This window comes from Idiotropiscis lumnitzeri, chromosome 19 (genome assembly GCF_059441095.1).
Source record: "Idiotropiscis lumnitzeri isolate Australia: NSW breed Sydney's pygmy pipehorse chromosome 19, RoL_Ilum_1.0, whole genome shotgun sequence".
NCBI classification, from domain to species: Eukaryota; Metazoa; Chordata; class Actinopteri; order Syngnathiformes; family Syngnathidae; genus Idiotropiscis; species Idiotropiscis lumnitzeri.
Window position 1 is genome coordinate 1,449,422 of NC_142409.1, and position 21,952 is coordinate 1,471,373.

Here is a 21,952-nt window from a genome sequence, read left to right on the forward strand (position 1 = left end):
TATCTCCAACGTGGTGTAAGACAACTGTGCTCCCAACAGACGCAGTTGGAACTTGTGCATTGGTGTCACTTCTCTTACCAGTGTCTATTTTTCCAGAAGAAGACTAAGTGCGTCCTGGAGGGATGTTGATATGACCTATTTGGATGCAATTGGCCAACCAAGGGGCGTGCCAGATGAGTATAAGTTGGTAAATCTTTAGCATAGGTGCCGTCGTGGTTGCAGCAGACTTCGACAAACATCTCTTATCAGGATTCAGCACGATGTTGTTTGCGTCAACTTCTCTTCTGCATCTCCACTCAAACTGCAAACACTCAAGCATAGTCTACTTCACAAGATTGCAACATGTTATATGCACTACGTATTAAAATAAAGCTGCGTCACGGCAAATGTATTATTAATATTATTCTAACAGCTGAATAGACTTTTTCCCTCAATTTAACCAATGTGTTATAAATGTAGGGGGAGTGACGGTACATTAGCGCATTTGTTTTTTTTCTGCTCCTTGCTCTGGAATTTTTGGTCTGAGATATTTAATTTGTACAGTGTTATATATAAGAAGGTTATGGCACCTGATGTTGTAACTGTGTTATTTGGCTGCTCGGCTATGTTCCCGTTCAGCCCAGCAAGCCATCATGTTTGGAATGATTATTGCTAAAAGGGTCATTTTGAGAGAATGGAAGTCTACTACACCGCCTAGTTTTTATAAATGGCTGAATGATATGATGTGTTGCCTATATCTTGAAGAAATTTGGTATGGCCTGTCGAACACTCATGATATCAAGCAGAAGCAGACTCAACCTGTAACCTCTGGAGACTGATTTGTTAACTTTGCTCATTTCTTTTTGGATAATGGACTCTTCCCGTTCTTTTCTACTTTGTGGACTGAATATATTATGTTTATGTGAATACGTTTGTGCACTGGCAGTGTTTTTTTTTTTGTTTTTTTTGTTTTTTGTATTTTTCTGTTTGTGTTATGTTTTTATAAAATCTGAATAAAAAAAATTAACATAAAATGATTTTGCAATTAAACCCTGTCAGCCGAATTGCATAGACTCGTCCCCTGAAATGTGTAATAGATTTTTGCAGTTTTTTTTATGAACAAGGTTGATACAGCTCAGACTCTTGTTTCAAATTCTACATTTGACCCATCTGTACACCTTCCTTGTTCCACAGTGTTAGATTCCTTTGAGGTGATCTGCTTGCCATCTTTGGAGGATATGGTTTCCCATATTAAGCCATCCGGCTCACCATATGACGCTGTCCCTCCTCAGTTCTTTAAGGAATTCCTCCCAAGTATTGGCGAATCGGTTTTGGCCATTATCAACAGCAGTCTTTCTTGTGGGGTAGTCCCCCAACATTTTCAACATGCTGTGGTGCAACCCCTGGTTAAGAAACCTGGGCTTGACCCAGATGTACTATCAAATTTTAGACCCATTACCAAATGTATTTCGAAAATTTGGGAAAATGCGGTGCTCATGATGTTACGATCCTTCTTGGATAAACACAAAGTCATGGAGGTTTTCCAGTCAGGTTTCAAGAAAATGCATAGCACAGAGTCAGCCCTGTTACGAGTGTTAAATGATATTCTCCTGGCAAATAATAATAATAATAATATTCCCTTTATTAGTCCCACAATGGGGAAATTCGAGATTCGAACCCAGGCCTCCTGGGGAGACTGGGTCCTGAACGCGGCACCTTAGACCACTCGGCCATCCTGGCAGACACTAGAGACTATGTATGCTTTTTCTTCTTTGATCTAACTGCAGCCTTTGACACGGTGCACCAACTATTCTTCTGGCTCGTTTACAGCAGCCCAGGTGGGCATTAGTGGTAGCGCTCTAGAATGGTTTACATCCTATTTGACTGGCAGGACCTTTGGTGTTCGCCCAGGTAGCACTGAGTCCCGCTCTGCCCCTTTGCCGTACGGTGTCCCACAAGGTTCCGTTTTGGGGCCCTTGCTGTTATACTTTATACTTGCTGCCCCTCGATTCCATCCTACGAAAACATAGAACTTCCTTCCATTGCTATGCAGATGACAGTCAGATCTATGTCCCGCTGAGGAAAAAAAAAACGCTTTCTCCTTGAGACCACTTTTGTCCTGCCTTGAGGAAATAAAAATCTGGATGTCACTTAACTTCTGAATTTCAATGAATAGAAGTCAGAGGTTATGGTGTATGGTCCAGTGGCCCTTCTGCTCTCAACCTTGTTGACCTCGGCCCCCTTTCATCTTATCTAAAGCCAACAGTCTCAAGCTTGGGTTTTAAACTTACATCTGGGCTAGATTACTGTAACTTTACTTTGGAGTCAGCCAGTCCTCGCTCAAGCGCCTCCAACTAGTCCTTTTAACTGGTGCTCCAAAGATGGATCACATAACCCCAATCTTAGCCTCTCTTCACTGTTTCCCCAGTGCACTTTAGAGTTCGCTTTAAGAAACTTCTGTTTGTATTCAGAGCTTTAAATGGTCTAGCTCCAGCCTACCTCTCTGAGCTCCTCCACCCCTGCCGGCTGCCTCGGGTCCGTGGACCAAATGCTGCTGGAGGTGCTGAGGACTACGCGCAGCCTCAGGGGGGATCATGCCTTTTCTGTTGCCAGTCCTTCCCTATGGAATGAGCTCCCATTAGACAAGCCCCGTCTCGGTCCATTTTTACCACCCGTTTGAAGACACATTTTAATTTTTTATCTTTCAACTCAACATCAGAATCATTGTACTCAGTGTGCAACAAGATTAGAGAGCTCCCCTCTCCAGTGCAATCCAACAATAATTTCATTAAATATATAAATTCGATTAAGTAAAGTTTAAATAATTAAATAGAAAATAAATACAAAATTGGATAAATAAAAAACACATTATGTCGCTGCTCTGCAAGGTAAGGGTAGTTGTGTGTGAGAGTTCTGAATGGTGATGGCTCTCGGGAAGAAATTGTTTTTCAGTCTATTAGTCTTTGTTTTGATGCACCCGTAGCTTCTGCCAGAGGGCAACAGGTCGAACAGGTTTCCCAGGATTTGTAATTCCAGATCGTCAATTTTATGGATTACGGATCTGGCGTTGTAGGTAGAGAGGTAGAGACTTGGCAGTGGTTGCTCGTGGGGCTGCTGTCGTAATTTCAGTCAGTGACTGGGCCTGCAGCCCCGCTTCTGCTTCCTCTCCCTCCGTCGTCTGCGTCGCCTCCTGGTGCTGATGACAATCCACAGTGAGCCGAGCGGTCTCGCTAGTTCTTCAGGAATTTTGCAATCATAGCAAAATTATTCTGAGACGGTTATTTTGTATCGATAACCAATGTCCACGATGTCCTGGCGGGTGTATCAATATTGTGCCAAAGATGGTGTTAATAAAAATGAGCGTACATAAATGAAAAGTGAGAAGGAGCACTGGAGGGGAGAACCGTGACCCGCTGCGTCCATACGCGCCGCCATCTTGGCAAACAAAAAAAAAAAAAAGACCGTCACTGTTCTGATGTTCTTCTGATATCTATTGTAAATGGGTTTTAATTTGTGTTCTAATTCCCTGCTAATTTACATGACATGAAATGCGCTATATAAATAAAATTGTATTGTATGAGCACCTCTCAGGTTACAATCTCACTAATTTTTGAGCCTTGTGAGTACTTTCTTTTGTGCAGCAATTGCCTCCTCCATTTCCGTTCTTTTGGACGTGATTGGTGCAATGCATTCAACTCTTTTTGCCCTGATGCTTTGCTACTCTGATGGACATCTTGATTGGTGACCACAAACAGAGGTCTTCGAGGAAGAGTCAATAAATATTGACTGGGCATACTCTCTATGCAGCACCATATGCAGTCTTGCATTTTCTGCTTTTACGTCAAATTCTTCCAGCCCCACTTCACTCATGTGCACCCTCCATAGTTTCATCACATCTGCTGTTACTAATGAACAGGGATTTTTTGTCTAACATCAGTTGAAGGTGCAAACTGTAGCCGACTACAGTTACCATAGGACTCTTTGACTTTAGCTTCTAGCCCTTCCACAGCATCCATCATGCAACATATATCTTTGCTAGAGGACAATTTTTTTCGTGAGGAGCGAGTGGCTCTAATTTCTTCATTCCATTTGCATCACAATGTTTCAAACTTCCTTTCTTTCTGGGATATCTATTGTTGCTTTTGCTCCAACATTTTGGAAGTTATTTTTTTCTCCTGTAAGCATTTGCGAGTCTCATCTTTGGAGGACGGCTTTATGACTGACAACTTTTGAATTTGAATTCTAACATTTGTTTCTATAAGTGTCTCTAGTCTCCCTATTTCAGTCTCATCACTTTGAATTTTTAACTGCTCTTCTCTCTAACTCTGCTTGGAAGTACTCAACATATTCACTGTGACCATCACGTAATTTTTCATTGGATATTGACATTGCATCAAAATAAATTATTATTATTGGCTGCCCTCTCCCCCCACTGTCGGACATCTACACCGCCCGGTGCCTTAGAAGGGCTCTCAACATCGTCAAAGACAATACCAACCCAAACTCACACCTGTTCGACCTGTTGCCCTCTGGCAGGCGCTACAGATGCATCAAATCGAGGACCAATAGACTGAGAAACAGTTTCTTTCCGAGAGCCATCTCCATTCTGAACTCTCACGCACACACGAGAACACCCTTACCTTGCAGAACAGCATTGTGATGTGTTTTTATATACCCTATTCAGTACTGAATTCCTTTGCACTCTCTTATTTATTTATCTAATTTATATATTTGTCTGTATTATTGTTGTATTGCACTGGAGAGGGGAGCCCTCTAATCTCGTTGCACACTTGAGTACAATGACAATAAAGGGATTTCTAATATATCTAACATAATTATTTTCTGGGGTATCTCTTAGTTATTGTTGCAAACCTCGCATGTACCAATCAAAATTACATATGCACTTAATGAGAAAACAGAACGTTTTCACTGCCGCTACACTGGTCCAGCAAAAAAGGCCACAATTCAGACTGATGTCCAGATTTTCCTTTTTATTTCTCCTTCTCCTCCGATGATTATTAGGAAATCACGAAACCTCGTGAAACTACAAGTAAATGAAGGCCGAATGAGTTCTTGAGGCAAATGCTAACAATGTACAAAAATATCACATCAAATGTAATCAATGAACAAAATAAAAATAAAGAAAAGCACAATTACCGTGTGCGCCTCCTGAACACAGTGTATTGTTGGAATTTATCTTTAAATCAATGTTAGAATTTAATTTTAAACCAATGTAAACTCAAATTAATAATCTGACTCCAATTTGTGATTTTACCCATCTCTCACTCATCCAACAATATGCGCGCTCGTTCTGCAATAGAAAGGTATCAGGAAGCCGGCATTTTCACACACGGGTGGATTTATTCCTAACACACAAGTCTACACATTGGGCTTGGGGCCCTCTCAATACAGCGCTCTCTGTCTTCGCTGTTCAGCATTAATTTATAGACACAATATGCAAATGACACAGAGACAAAGGCATCCTGGCATGATTCTATTGGCTATGTGTCTACTGCAGTTAACTTTAGCTTGCTTTTATTGGTCTTTCTTAAAGTGGTGGCTCCTCCTGCTTGTGGCTGAAGGGTCCAGTTTCTTGTCCACCCCTGCCCCCTCGAAGTATCTGTCTCCGCCAGGCACCGACCTAAAACCTCCCAAACCTTCACATTCTTTCACTTTCTTTGTTCAGCTTCACCAGCCACACACTCAGCATTCCACAGAATAACAGTGACACAAGATGCAGGACATCGAATAAAACTAGCCAGGTTTAAACTCTTCCACTCCTTTAGTATATATCTCTCTTTTATTGTTGTGCTGCTGTACGGTCCGTTACTGCTTTCGTAAGTCTTCCCGCTTTTCCACAAACTCCCACAATTCCACAGTACTCTCGTAACCGACTCAGGTCATGTGATAATACACTTTCAAAATAAAATCACCCATGCATGCTGTCCTCAGTAACGTCCGCCTTTCTTCCTTATAAGCAGGGTGTGGTCAGGAAATGGTCAGCGGAGCGCTCATGAAAGTCACACAATATTTACAGATTTTGGTATTTGGTGCACACATATGGCGCTCCACATTATAAGGTGCCCTGTCCATTTTTGAGACAATTTAAGCCTTTTGGGTGTGCCTTTTGGTCATGAAAATGCGGTTCTGGTTGTTAGTACATCCACCAACACATTCCCAAGCTGTGCAAAATATTTCTAAATGCTATGGGGCCTTTTGACCATTTAGAACAAAAAAGGTTCAAACTGCTCCGTTGTAACAAATGACTCACTGATATTTCAGGTGTCGTCCAGGAATTTGCACCTATAATTGTTTCTACATCAAAACACTTGGGACTAAGGTGAATAAAATGAATTGATTGAAATGTTTATAACATTTGAGCATTATATATTTTGTATTCAGCTACTGTAGATTAAATACTTTTTGTAGAAATTGCGTGTGAATGCTGAAAGGCAAATTATGGGAAAATGTTGAAGGATCTGGAATGCTTTGGAATCATACAATAAAACTTTATTTGTATGCCGCATTTCATAACAGTTGCAGTTTTAACAGTGCTTTACACCGAGTAAATCACAAAGTGGCAAAATTCAATAATAAAGACAGTGAAAACAGTAAGTTAAAATTGGACTGGGCTATATGGCTGAAAACTATATCGCGATACAAGTCCTCTTGTCATAAAAGTCATATTACTCTACATATATCGATTTTTTTAAATTTCTTTTTTAGTATGGAAAATAAAAAAAGCAAATAAGGACTGAATTCCGATTAGTTTTGTTTTAAAGTGTAACATCCATCCATTATCAGGACTGCTTCTCCTCACTAGGGTCGTGGGGGCGCTGGAGCCTATACCAGCTGTCTTCAGGCAGTAGGCGGGGACTCCCTAAACTGGTTGCCAGCCAATCACAGGTCACACATAGACAAACAACCATCCACGCTCACACTCCTACCACGGGAAAATTTAGAGTGTCCAATCAACCCTGCCATGCATGTTTTTGGAATGTGGGAGGAAACCGCAGTACCCGGAGGAAACCCACGCAGGCGTGGGGAGAACATGCAAATGTAACATTTTACATTTTTTTTTAAAGGACGTCTTTTTCTTTATCTATAAAAATAATTAGTGAGGCATCTTGAATTGATCTGTTTTGATTAGCTTTTTCTGGGAGTTTAACGGTTCACAAAAGTCATGGTTTGGGACAAACCTCGGTAGGGGGGTTCATGGTTCGTTAAGGGTTTGGTACTGCAGAAAACAACAAAAAGTGTCAAAGACACAAGAGTTTAGTTTAAACAGATAGCAAGTTACACATCAATTTGCAATAAAACAAAAACATTCCCTATTCTAAAAGCACAAAATATAATGATAAAAAAAAAAAACTCTGGTTGTTCATAAGTAATAATTCTAAAAAAATCAACAGGTAAACACCTTTCCTTGTATGGGGAGACTGATAGGCGCATAGTTGTTGCTATGTATATTCCGATTGCTTCAGTCATTTCTTTAGCTGTCTGCTTTCACTTCTCCAACCTGCTTGAAAGCAGTGGGGATAAGTTGTTGGTGTTGGGCGGGTGACTTTTTTCTACACCTGGTAACTGGCATTTTGGAACGATTACTTGCAACATGCCGCATCGAGGTCGAACAACGCCAACACGCAGTTCTTCTCGTTGGGTCCTCCACTCGCACTCCGTCGCTGTTGTAATCAATTGGGAAACCGAAATATTACGACCACGTCTGATTTATATAGGGCTGACGGCTCCTCCAGCTCCATGTTTTCACGCGCACTAGCCACTTTTCTTCTTCTTTAGTTTTGATCTATTTCATCTAATAACAACAAATGTGGCAGTTGCGTGATCTCAGGCGTTTAATTTTTTTTTCCCCCTCCGACGTAGTCGTCGTATGACTGCGTGCATCGAACCGTCAAGTCCGCACCAAGACTGTACGGGACAAATACAAAAAACGTTACACCCCTAGCTTTTACACAATACGTTTTTTTTTTTCTCATTGAGTAAAGATTCCCGTGCGATGTTTAAAAACACTATTTGCAGGAAGAAACAACTGATTAATTCATTCCCATAAAATTTTATTTAACGGATGGAAATGTCAGCAAACTGAAGTTACAAGGCTTGTGCAATGCTTAAATCAATAACCATTGCAAAAAAAATTGCGATACCAAAATAAGTCATTTTGTCAAAAAAAAAAAATCTATTTCGGCTCTAAAAGTGCTTTGCTGATTTTGTTGCAAATTTCGCCATTGTGGCACTAATAAAGGACACCTTTATCTTTATCTTTTATCTTTAAATGTTTGAAAACATAAAATGGTTTCTCTTAGTTCCAAATAAAATACTACTCCTGTATCTGCAGCTCAGCAATACATTCAATCTTCAACATAAAAATACTGTCCTGAGTTGCCTACATGTATAATTCTGGAACTTTGGCTCGATTGTATTTGAAAAATTGCAAGAAATGTGGCTCTTACTTACAAAATTATCAACTTCACTTCAGACTAAATGGTTGGCACACAATCCCCTTGACAAAACATACAATTATTTTATGAGATAACATTAGCATCTGTGTGTCTTTCGTTCATTGCTCTTGTTTGGAGCACATGACCTAAGCCTCCACTCAGCGATGATGAAATGCGCAGTTATACGGTGATGAAAAGGATTCTGTGGCGACCACGCATCACATGGAACACCGATTGCATTTGCCTTTGACAGCTCGGCCATGACTTCTGTTTTGATTTGGTTGTTGAGTGTCAGCATCACCGTGTCAGTAAAATAGCATTGAAATTGTACAGCTTACCTGGGGTCCAGTGTATGCAATGGTGCTCGATATCGCTCCCTTTCCGCAACAGAATAAGGATGCAAAACCTTGGCAATAACTGCCGATATGGTTTTCGTAATTCTCTTTGCCTTTTCCAATGCTGCTGGAAGTTTTCAAATTGCTTTCTTGATTGTTCTTTGATCGGTAGCGCCACTTTTAGCGATAGCAACAACAGCCAGCCGTCTCCCACACTCCATAGGGTGGAATCGACTTACATGACTACGCGTGTTTGTTGAGTTATCAAAGTATTTTATTTTAACGAGACACCGCTTACATATACCGTGGCACTTCTCTAGTTCTCTTCCTTTGTTGTGATTCCATACATCTCCTTTTAAATAAGGAGCATTTTAAATCTTGCAGCGAGGTGAATGGCAGTAATCCATGTATGTTTTCCATCTATCACTTTAATTAACACATTTAATGAATCAAAATATGAACGTTATTGAACTTATTGTGGTTGGTCCATGTCTGAATCACGATGCATCTAAAAATTGGAATTTCTACTTAAGATGATTATTCTGCTCCGTTGTTTCACTTTGTTAGAACGATGATTTATCGATACCCTTTTCTATTGATATTGATAAAGATAAATATGTCCTTTATTAGTCCCACACTGGGGAAATTTGAGGTGTTACAGCAGCAAAGATATGATCACACAGAGTCTGCGGCGTAATGTAGCCGTTAATGTATAACATTAGCAGCAGACATTCATAAAAAGCATGCAAATATACACAGTATAAATGTATCTAGTGTAAGGAAACACTCCTAATGCCTGTCCATTATACAGAGGGGGAAACGCTGTAATGATAAAAACTACTGAATGATTGAAAATACTGCAATGATAAAAATATTGCAATGATAAAAGTACTGTAATGGTAAGAGTACTGAAATGATGGAAAAGTACTGCAATGATAGAAAATACTGCAATGATAAAAGTACTGTAATAGTGAACGTCCTGCAATGGTAGAAATACTGCAGTGATAGAAGTACTGTAATAAGAATACTGTACTGGGAAACAAAATACATCATTGGTCAATATTTAAGTACACCATTGGCTGAAAGTACAGTAGTAGTGTATATTGCATCCTAGGACTGCACAATTGCACTAATGCCCTCCCGTTTGTATGCCTGACCCAATGTTCTTGTTAAAAAGTCTGACAGCAGTCGGCAGGAAGGAGCAGTGAAATCTCTCTTTGGTACAGCGAGGGTGTAACAGTCTATGACTGAAGGAGCTGTGGAGTGTTCTCAGAGTGTCATTGAGTGGGTGGGCTGGGTTGTCCAGCATTGATGACAGTTTTGCCGTCATCCTCCTGCCCCCCACTGAGTCCACAGAGTCCAGGGAGCAGCCCAGGACAGAGCTGGCCCTCCTCACTAGTTTGTCCAGTCTCTTTTTGTCCCGGCCCGAGATGCCTCCTGCCCAGGAGACCACTCCATAGAAGATGACTGATGAAACCACCGAGTCATAGAAGTTCCTGAGGAGTGTTCCCCGAACGCCAAAGGACCTCAGCCTCCTGAGTAGGAAGAGTCTGCTCTGACCCTTCCTATAGAGAGCGTCTGTGTTGTCACTCCAGTCCAGTTTATTGTTCAGATGAACACCCAGGTACTTGTAAGTTGAGACCCTCTCAACGTCTGTTCCCTGGATATTCACTGGTGCAGGTGGAGAGTGCCGACGCTTGCGGAAATCCACCACCAGCTCTTTGGATTTCACAGCGTTGATTTGGAGGCGGTTCTGCTGACACCAGTCCACGAACCCCTGCGTAACCCCTCTGTACTCCCGATCGTCACCGTCAGTGATGCGGCCGACAATCGCAGAGTCATCAGAGAACTTCTGCAGGTGACAGGTTCTGGAATTGTATTTGTAGTCCGAGGTGTAGAGGGTGAACAGGAAGGGAGCCAGAACATTTCCCTGCGGCGCTCCCGTGCTGCAGAGGAGCACGTCAGACACACAGTCCTGTGCCCTCACGTACTGTGGCCGGTTTGTGAGGTAGTCGTGGATCCATGTGATGAGGTGGTGGGCCACTCCCGCCTGCTCCAGCTTGTCTCCAAATAAGGCGGGCTGGATGGTGTTGAAAGCACTTGAGAAATCAAAGAACATGATCCTCACCGTGCCCCCCGCCTGCTCCAGCTTGTCTCCCAATAAGGCGGGCTGGATGGTGTTGAAAGCACTTGAGAAATCAAAGAACATGATCCTCACCGTGCCCCCGCCTTCTCCAGGTGGGAGAGTGAAGCAGGTAGATGATGGCATCATCCACACTGATGCCAGGCTGGTATGCGAACTGGAGTGGGTCCATTGAGGAGCTGACCAGGGGGCGCAGATGGACGAGGACCAGTCTCTCCAGGGTCTTCATCAGATGAGACGTCAGCGCCACTGATCTGAAGTTGTTGAGCTCCTTCGGATGGGGTGTCTTTGGGACCAGAACCAGGCAGGATGTTTTCCACAGCTGGGTTAGGGTTAGGGTCAGGGTTAGGGTTAGGGTTAGGGTTAGGTTGAACAGGTTGAACCCAGGTTGAACATGTGCTGGACAATTCCACACAGCTGGTCTGTGCAGGATTTGAGGAGCTGGGAGCTAATCCCATCTGGGCCTGCTGCCTTCCTCGCCTTCATCTTCCTCAGCTGGTTCTTCACCTGAGATGTTGTGAGGAACAAGGCTGAGCAGGAGGAAGTGGTGGTTGTCTGATGAGGCTGGGAACTGGAGCCTGTGGAGAGAGAGAGGGGGAGAGAGGGTCTCGTTCGCAGTGGCAGTAGGGGTTGGTGGGGGCTGCAGCAGGGGAGCCTGAGCGGGGTCAGGCATTTGATCAAACCTATTGAAAAATAGGTTCAACTCATTTGCCCACTGAAGACCCCGCCCCCCTTCTGGGTATTACCTGGTTGTCCGTGGCCTGAAACGGTCTTCAGGCCCCTCCAGACATCCCTGGCATTGTTCTTCTGCAGTTGTTCCTCCATCTGCATCCTGTAGGACTTTTTCCCCTCTCGGGTCCTCCTTCTTAGCTGACGCTGCACTCTCTTCAGCTCGTCCTTGTCGCCTGACACAAAAGCCCTCTTTTTCTCCTTCAGGAGAGCTTTAATGTCCGGTGTGATCCAGGGTTTGTTGTTGGAGAAACATCTTACAGTCCTGGTGAGAATGTTGTTCTCCATGCAGAAGTTAATATAGTCTGTAATTGTGTCTGTTAGACCATTAATGTCCTCACCGTGAGCTTTGCTGAATACCTCCTACACAGTTGTGTTGAAACAGTCCTTTAAGGCCTCCTCGGCTTCTGCGGACCATCGCTGAACTGTGCGTGTCACAGCTGGCTGCCTGCGGACCAGAGGTTTGTACACAGGCAAGAGAGCAACCAAGTTGTGGTCAGCTTTGCCCAGCGGGGGGAGGGGCAGTGATGTGTACGCCTTGTTGGTGTTGGCATAGAAAAGGTCCAATATTTTATTGTCTCTGGTGTGGCAGGTTACATATTGTGTGAATGAAGGCAGAGAGGAGGAAGGAGAAGCATGATTGAAGTCACCAGAGATAAGGAGCAGGGCATTTGGGTGCTGTGTTTGGAGCCTGCTCACAGCTGCAGTCAGCACGTCACAGGTTGTCTCACTGTTAGCAGAGGGTGGCACGTACGCTGCCACCGCGATCACATGACTGGACTTTCGCGGTAAATAGAACGGACGCATGCTAACAGCTATCAGCTCAATGTCCCGACAGCAAAGTTGATCCTTAACAGTTATGTGCCCAGGGTTACACCATCTATCATTAACAAACACAGCCAGCCCTCCCCCTTTCCTCTTACCGCTCTCCAGTGTCCTGTCCGCGCGTAGTATTTGGAAGCCATCCAATTCCACGACGGCGTCCGGCGTTAGCTCTGTTAGCCACGACTCCGTGAACACCAGCAAGCTAGCCTCCCGGACAATCCTCTCGTGCCGGGTTAGCGCTGTTAGCTCGTCCATTTTATTGGGGAGGGATCTAACATTCCCCATAATAACGGACGGGAGGACGGGGTGGTATCGTCTCCTCCTTGCCTGGTGTTTATCCCCCGCACGACATCCCCGTCTCTTCCTCCTCAGCTCGCGGGGGATATCGGGTCTCGCTCCGGGAGCCGACGCGGGGTTAGCACGGAGTGCTAACAGCTGATCTCTTGAGTACACGATTGATCCGTAGCTCAGAATTTTGTCTCCGGACACGATCGCGCAAAAAACAGCCCCCAACACCTGTAAAACCACCGCAAGTTGTATGTCCATTGCTGAGATTGGGTAAAAATAAAATAAAACAGGGTAAAGGGAAAAAACACGTGAAAAAGGCTCAATAGTGAGCCACGCTGCTGTAAACAGGCAGCCACTCGCGCGGCGCCGGATCCGGCCTATCGCGATACATATCAATATTGAATTATCGGCCCAGCCCAAAGTTAAAATACACATTAATGATACTAACACAATAGTCACCAGAAAAACAGCAGTACAGTGAACAGTGTCAAGGAGCATTGAAAGCCATGGAATAAAAAATGTGTTTTCAAACGAGTTTGAAAAACGGGTGGAAAGGACGCTTGCTTAACATTTAATGCAAGGTCATTCCAGAGGGAAGGACCGGAAACAGAAAAGGCTTGATCCCCTCTTAGGCTCCGCTTAGTCCTTGGCACCTCCAGTGGCATCTCGTCCACAAACCTGAGGCAGGTGTGTAGGGGTGGAGGACCTCAGAGACGTATGCTGGGGAGAGGTCATTTAAAGATTTGAACACAAATGGCAGTATCTTAAAATGAACGCTAAAATGCACTGGTTGCCGGTGAAGAGAGGCCAGAATTGAGGTTATGTGCTCCCTCTTCTGTGCTCCAGTTAGAAAATGAGCAGCAACATTTTGCTCCAGCTGGAGTTGCTTAAGGCAGGACTGGCTCACTCCAAAATAAAGTTCATTACTATAATCTAGTTGAGATGTAACAAAGGCATGAATTACCGTTTCTAAGTGTTGTTGAGAAAGTAAAGGTTTCACCTTAGCCGGCTGCCCAAGATGGAAGAAGCTTGATCTAACAACAGCACTGATTTGCCAGTCAAATTTGAAATCGCTGTCCAATTTAAAACCCAAGTTTGAGACTGTTGGCTTCAGGTAAGACGTCAGCGGACCCAGGTCAACAGGGTGGAATGTAGAGGGGCCACTGGGACCTAACACCACTGTCTTTTCGTTGACATTTATGAAATTATGTGACGTCCATGTTTTGATTTCCCCTGCACACGACAAAAGTGGTCTTAAGCAGAAAGCGTCTTTTTTGCTCAGTGGGACAGAGAGCTGAGTGCCATCCACATGGCGCTGGAAGGAAATTGTATGCTTTGTAGGATGGAACCTTGGGTCAGCACACACAGGGAAAACAGCAAGGGACCCAAAAAACCCTGTGGAATACCATATGACAGAGGATCAGAGCGGGACTCAGAGCATCGTGGGCTAAAATAAACGTCCTGCCAGCCAAATAGGATCTGAACCACTCTAGGGCGGTACCATTAATGCCCACCTGGGTGCGATAAATGAGCCGGAAGTATAATGTGCTCCACTGTATCAAACACTGCAGCTAAAGCCAACAAAACAAGATACACAAAGTGTCCAATGTCATTCTTAACAGGTCTGACTCTGCAATATGCATCACCTTGAAACCTGACTGGAAAACCTCCATGACATTGTGCGCATCCAAAAATGATTTCAACTGCATGTGGAACACTTTTTCCCAAATTTTAGGAATGAAAGGCAGTCTGGAAATTGGTCTAAAATTTGACAGGACACCTCTCAGACGAAGATTCAGGCCCACCACAAAGACTGTGAGTGAATTGCAGGACTCCTTTCAAGACACCAATTGGGACCTCTTTGATCATCAGGACCTTGATGTTTACACGCAATGTGTACTGGACTACATCAAGTTCTGCATGGAAACTGTGTCCCTGAACAGGACCATACGGACCTTCCGAAATGCGAAGCCCTGGATGTCCATCCAGGTTCGCGCTCTCCTCAAGGCCCGTGACGCTGCCTTTAGGTCAGGCGACAAAGCCCTGTACAGGGTGGCTCGTCCTGAACTGAGCAAAGTCATTAAGCTAGCCAAGGCGGCCTACAAGAGGAGGCTGGAGTCCCACCTTGCCAGCAACGGGAGGTGTGTCAGGGTCTACGGAGCATCACCAACGACTGAGGCAGCAGCATGACTTCTGTAGACCCGAGTGCATCGCTGGCAGAGGAGCTTAACTGCTTCTTGGCTCGCTTTGACTCACCCCAACCGTCACACCCCCGCACTTCATGCCTCAACTCCCCCCCACTCACCGTAGAGGAACAAGATGTGAGGCGCGCGCTCCTGGCTATTAACCCCAGGAAAGCTACTGGGCCCGACGGAATACCAGGCAAGGTCCTCAGAGCATGTGCCCACCAACTGTCACGTGTTTTCTGCAGGATCTTACACCACTCCCTGGCTCAAGCAGTCATCCCCTCCTGCTTGAAAACTTCCACCATTATTCCTGTCCCCAAAAAGTCACCTGCAGTCCTCTTGAATGACTACCGTCCTGTTTCTCTCACGCCAGTCATCATGAAGTGCTTCGAGAGGCTGGTTCTCCACCACATCAGGGACTGCCTTCCTCCCACTCTGGACCCCTACCAGTTTGCATACCGGGCTAACAGATCCACTGAGGACGCCATCGACACTGCTCTGCATGTTGTGTTGGGCCACCTGAAACAACAGCAGAGCTATGCCAGGATGCTCTTTGTGGACTACAGCTCGGCATTCAACACAATCGTCCCGGACATCCTCCTCGCCAAACTGGACATTCTCTGCCTCCATGACCTCACACGCATCTGGATTAAGGACTTTCTGACCAACAGACCCCCGACTGTGTTGCTCGGCCCCTACACGTCCTCCACCCGAACGCTGAGCACCGGTTCCCCTCAAGGATACGTGCTGAGCCCTCTCCTATACGCCCTCTACACCTACGACTGCAGCCCGGCCCAGGGTAACAACACCATCATCAAGTTTTCTGACGATACGACAGTGGTCGGTCTAATCTCGGAAGGAGACGAGACAGCCTACAGAGAGGAGGTCCAGAGAATGACGGCTTGGTGCGAGGACAACAGACTGCAACTCAACATTGCAAAAACAAAGGAGATCGTCATCGACTTCAGGAGGAACAAGACGGTGCCGCCTCCCCTCTGCATCGAAGGCGTCTGTGTGGAGAGGGTCCACACATTCAAGTTCCTGGGAGTACAGATCTCCGATGACCTTTCTTGGACACACATCACCACAGCAGTGGTAAAGAAGGTCCACCAGCGTCTGCACTTCCTGAGAGTCCTCAGGAAATTCAACCTGGACAGGAAGCTGCTGCGGGCCTTCTACCACTCGTCCATCGAGAGCCTGCTGACGTACTGTGTCTCCACCTGGGACAGCGGCTGCACTGAGGCGGACAGATTGAGGCTCCAGAGGACGGTCAAAACAGCGCAAAGGATTATTGACTGCCCTCTCCCCTTACTGTCGGACATCTACACCGCCCGGTGCCTCAGTAGGGCTCTCAATAGCGTCAAAGGCAATACCCACCCAAACTCACACCTGTTCGACCTGATGCCCTCTGGCAGGCGCTACAAGTGCATCAAGTCAAGGACTAATAGACTGAGAAACAGTTTCTTTCCAAGAGCCATCTCCATTCTAAACTCTCACATACACACACGACCACCCTTACCTTGCAGAACAGCGACATGTTTTTTATATATCCTATTTTGTATTATTTTCCATCTCACTATTTATTCTCTTCTTTGTCTAATTCATATATGTAATCGAATTATTGTTGCATTGCACTGGAGAGGGGAGCTCTCTAATCTCGTTGCACACTTGAGTACAATGACAATAAAGGGATTTCTGATTCTGATTTATCAAGGCCAGGTCCAACAGGGGCTGCACTACAGCATGATGGAGCTCTACAACAGTAGACACAGCTGTTGATAATGGCCAAGAAAAGAAAGATTTGCCAATACTCGGTCGGAAGAACCTCCTTTAAGAGGTGAGGGGGAGTTATAATGGGAGCCGGGTGGCTTAATTTGGCAATACACCTCCTCCAAAAATGACAATGTGTTAGAATAATATTAAGAGGTTATTCTACATTTGCAGTGAGACAGCTTTATTTTAATACGTAGTACATATCACATGTTGCAAATCTAGTGAAGTAGATTATGCTTGAGTGTTTGCAGTTTGAGTGGAAATGCAGGAGAAAAGCTGATGCAACCAACATCGTGCTGAATCCTGATAAGAGATGTTTGTCGAAGGCTGCTGCAGCTGCTGCAACTACGACGACACCTATGCTAAAGAAGAATGTCGAGAATAATAAAGAGACTCTTATGAAGTGGCTACAGAGAAATAACATAAGAACAATTATTAACAAATGTAATAAAGATAAGTTTAATATCACACTGCACAACATTAACTACACGGTATAGAGTTTGTCGCTAATTTCGGTTCACACATTAACTAACAACTCTGGGAACAGCCACCTGCACCCAGGTTAAGGCGACCCAAAATCAACATGAAAGAAGTGCGGACGTGAGCAGGATCAACAACAGCTGCGACCAGAATAAACATACCCTTGATCTGTTGTGTAAACCTGTATTGTGATATAACTCATGATTTTCAATAAAAGGCCCAGGGAGGTGCAGTAAGCTTCAGAGATTCGATCCGATCACTGGGGTAACATCTCTCCTGGCTGCCAGACTCTTGCCACTTGGTGTCCGTGTCTATTTTGTCTCTGAATTTCCTACTTGTCATGGTAAGCGTCGCTTCACCACATTTGATGTGATTCTCCCGCGACATTTCAAAGTTCGGGCTGGATGGTGACTGGATCGAGCGGAGGGAACAGTGATGGCTGGAGAAAGACTGTGCACAGCAACTAATATTAAAACCCTCATCTTGAGGCCAGCCTCGCTTGAACCTCCCGACGCTCGGCTCGATCACCATCCGACTGAACCAGAAGGGACAACACGGAACACCAGGGGTAAGATAAACTTTAAAAATAAATTATGTCTGATTGACGAACCTGACACAATGACACCGCCTCAAAGGAATCCAACACTGCGGAACAAGGAACATGTTCAGAGGAGTCAAGTGTGCGTTCAAAATGAGAGCCCTGGCTGTAGCAACCTTGTCAATGAAAAATGGCAAAACGTATTGCACATCTTGCAAATCAGCTGTCGAGGCTTAAGTATAGAATCATTCATTTTAAATAGAGTTCGTGGATTATTATTTGCCTGAATTAGATTTAACATGTGCTCCCTTTGACTCTTTCACTATGTTTTGGTAATAACGCCAGCAGTCTTTTAGGATTTGATATGAGACCTGCAGCCTGTCATTTTTTCACCCGCGTTGAGTTTTTGCAGCATTCTTGTTTAGCTGCATGAGTTCTCTCATTTAACCATCGCTTCGACCGCATAATTTATCATATCGCCACAGAATCCAAAATATTATGGCAAGATGAGTGAAATCGAGAGCTGAGTTCCTCTGTGTTTGAAGAGAGAACTCAAAGCTGATCAAAGGCATTGGAGATCTGACGAGTAGTGAGTGGGTTAAAAATCCAACGGCTGCACTCACTAGTAGTAGTTTTAACAGTAGCAGAGGAAAACACTGCATCAAAGTGCACATTCATATGATCAGAAATCAGATTGTCATTCACTTTTAAATTTGATATCGATAAACCAAAATGAAGGACAAGTGCTAACCTATGTCCCTGTTTATAAGTGGGGCCAGACACGTATTGCACCAAATGAAAGAGTCTGAGTCGCAAAAAGTCCTTTGCCAGTCCATTTTCAAGACACACATTTATATTAAAATCTCCCATCAGCAGGATGTGATCATATTTTAGCGTAATTTCGGCAAAATTTTAAAAGTCATTCATAAACCTGTATTTGGGAGGTCTGTAGATGATAGTGCACAGAGCACAGGAGCAGCTCTGCCAACTTCAAAGAGCGTGCTCTCAAAACTGGTGATAGACGTGGCCAATATACACTGTTTATGTTAAAAAAATTTTTTAAATAGTTGCCATTCCTCCACCACAACCTGATGTTCTCTGTGCGTCCAGATAAGAACATGCAGGCGGTAATAGTTCCAGCATCGCACCGCACTCACCGGTCCAGGTCTCTGACAGGCAGAGGAAATCCAAATCATTATGAAAAAACACCCCCAAGTTTTTAGCAAAGCAGCCCAGATTGCACGTGTCACCAGGATAAAGTTGGAGACAACTGGCCACGACCTCAAAAAGTCTCTGAAGGCCTATTCTAAAGTCGTAAGGAAGTTTGCCATTTTTAAATTCCGTTCAAACTTTGCTCAATTTATTTACCTTATGTAGAGGTCTCACATTCTCAAAATATATTTTAATCCAATGGACTTCATTTAAAAAAATAAATAAATAATGTGCGAGTATCCCACGTGCCAGTATCCCAACGTTGCCATCGCTGCGAGGGCCCTTTTTAGCTGATTGCAGCTCTAGTTGTTTTTATTTTAAATAATTATTTTTCATTTTTCGTCTGGAGGGATTTAGGCCTCTATTTGTTGTTTGTTTATATTTGAATACACAGTCACATTTATTATTCATTGTATCTCCTTTTAGGTGATAACTACACCTTAAATGTATTTTTGGTTCCGTTATTCAGATTAACTATTGGCAGTTGAGTTGATTAAAGAACTGATTCCACTAGTTGGGTGTCCTTGTATGATTTGTCACATCAGAGTTTGAAAACCAATCCTGGGCCAGTTTGAGGGGTTTATTCAGTGATGATCTTTCAATTTTAATTGTATTCATACTATTTTATGCATTTTTCTTTAATGAGCAATACTTTTTTGTTCGACTGAATAAAGATGTGAATTACCTTAGTCACAATCACAATTTTACAAACAATAAGAATTTATTCATTTGAATCTGTCTTTTTAGGCTGGGACTCCAACGTGGTATTGCTGACCCCAGAACTAAGAGCTTTCTCTACATACTTGATCTTCTGCCACGGTATTTTTTCCAAAATCTTTCATGTCTTAAACTGTATTTGTTCAGTGGATGTAGGGTGTACAGGTATATGTATACATCTACGGTGCCAGTCGTTCTGAATAATCAGTTTATTCACCGATAGACAGTTTGAAAATGTACTGTATATCTCAGTGAATACTGTCTGTAACAGTGTGATTTCCTTAAGACTGTAAGGGAAGCTCAGCTTCCCCTAAAATGCCTGTGAAATATGTACGCCTGTGTGTTTCAATGACTAAATAGGCGCTTGATTGCCTTCATCTTTTGTTCAGAATCAGCTACTTATAAGAGGTAATTGACACACCTTCCTTGTGATTCATCTCTGCGGCGAGTGGAGTGGGTTTGTTCACTGCTCAAACTTGTTCAGTCTATTGGCTTTATCCATCCTTTACCGCATTAACCATGTGTATGGCGATTGATTTATCTATTTTTGCTTCACCAAAATTTTTATACGTTTTCCAAATTCAATTTATAGTCCAAAATCACACCCAAGAATATTGTCTCTGTGTCTGTTTCTGTATCTTATTTTCAATATCACTGTTGAATCTATTTTACCATTCCCAGCTATTAAATTTTGTTTTTACTTGTATTTAACTAATTTAATCCCAGCAATTTTCATGAGGGCACTTTTTTTTTTTGCATGTGGTGTGCACGAAAACTATTGCCTTGGTCCTAGGGAACTCTACACGTCTCACACCACATACATGTTTTGCTGCGCTTGCAGACATGGCAGTTTTTCTGTAGCGTTGCTTATTTCCGCGGTGTCAAATATTTTACTCTGTTTAGAGAGCGGTACAAACTAGGGCTGCACGATATTGGAAAAAAATGACATTGCGATTTTTGGGGAGGCTGCGATGTACATTGTGATATTGAAACTAGAAAAATATTCACCAGATGACTCAAATAGCTCTGTTTGAGAAGACTTTGTTTTGTTTATTATACAGCTCCGGGATGGCCACTTGATAGAAATACATGCGCCACGGCATTTTATACCTTTTGCTGAGCTTGCGGATCATTTTTTTTAAACCTCTCTTTCGTGTCGGCGTTGAAAAGCTTTCACGTTCGCTTTCGCCCCGTGAAAAGTTATTGCATTCGTGATTTGTCGATGCTGTTTGGACTTCTTATCTCGAACCGCGTTTGGGCGAAGAACCAGCAGCACTGAACAGAAATGTTGTATTCCAACCATTAGATATAAAAACATAAAATAAGACTATGTTAGCAATTTAGCAGACGCTCTCAGCCTGGAACACTGAAACGGATGACGTCACCACGACGAAGAGGTTTGACGTAAAAACGTATTGTAGCGTCTTTAAAAGACCACGTCAGAATTCCATTCAGTTCTCGACTTTTTATTTTTACAGAAAACGGCGATTGGCCGTATCCGATCAAACACCGGCCGGGCAACTTGCTTCATCATTTTCAACAAATCTCTCTCTTGCTCTCGCTCTCTCTCTCACTCGCTCGCACACACCTCCTGTCCAGTGAGTTGCGCGATGCATTCACAGAAATCGGACACAACACAACTCAGAGAAACACAAATGTCAACACGAGAACAGACAACCCAATTCGTTACAGTATAGTAAATATTTTTCATATCATCAATATTTGCACCACAGAGTACTGAGTTTCGAGATCCTCTCAATAATAGTTCTCAAAATTATATTTCTCATCAATTTAACTTTGCTAAGGGACATTTTATTGAGATAATCTAACATAAATATACAATGAAAATGTACATTCGTACAAAATGTAAAAAGATTGGTGGTGGGGGGGCGCAAATTGTTTTCTTCTTAGTAGGAGGGGGCGTGACAGAAAATAATTGAGAAGCACTGCACTAATGATTCTGAACTAGTTATAAAGGGGCTCGTAATAGCATTCAAATCGTCGGACTGGTTTGTTGTATTACCTTGTGTTGCAGAAACAATGGCGAGGCACTTTCCGCAGAGGGTTTTTTGTGTGTTGTATATTCCTTTTTATTGCAGGAAATAATTCCAGATTTCGGATGTTGACTTTCTTTTGAGGACAAAATCTACTGGCGCCGTCGTCTCTTCCATGTCGCCTGATAGTGTTTTCAGAGCGCACAGAGTGGAGATGGTGGGGGAGTGGCTAGTGACTGGCAGGAGGGACGGGGTGATCCAGACAGGCTTTGTAGAGCATACAGTAGCTTGCTGATT

At 43.6% G+C, this 21,952-nt stretch overlaps 1 protein-coding gene across 13 annotated transcripts in view; it reads left to right on the forward strand.

Moving 5' to 3' along the window:
- The window catches only part of trdmt1 (tRNA aspartic acid methyltransferase 1), a 173,099-nt gene that overhangs the window by 48,528 nt on the left and 102,619 nt on the right, over positions 1-21,952 (forward strand). For 12 of the 13 annotated variants that reach the window (XM_088282925.1, XM_088282914.1, XM_088282920.1 and 9 more), the window contains exon 4: positions 19,692-19,763. The exons of the other annotated variant lie outside the window; for it this stretch is intronic. In XM_088282925.1, the coding sequence (XP_088139051.1) occupies positions 19,692-19,763 (72 nt within the window). The remainder of the gene's footprint in view (positions 1-19,691; positions 19,764-21,952) is intronic. 13 annotated transcript variants of the gene reach the window in all.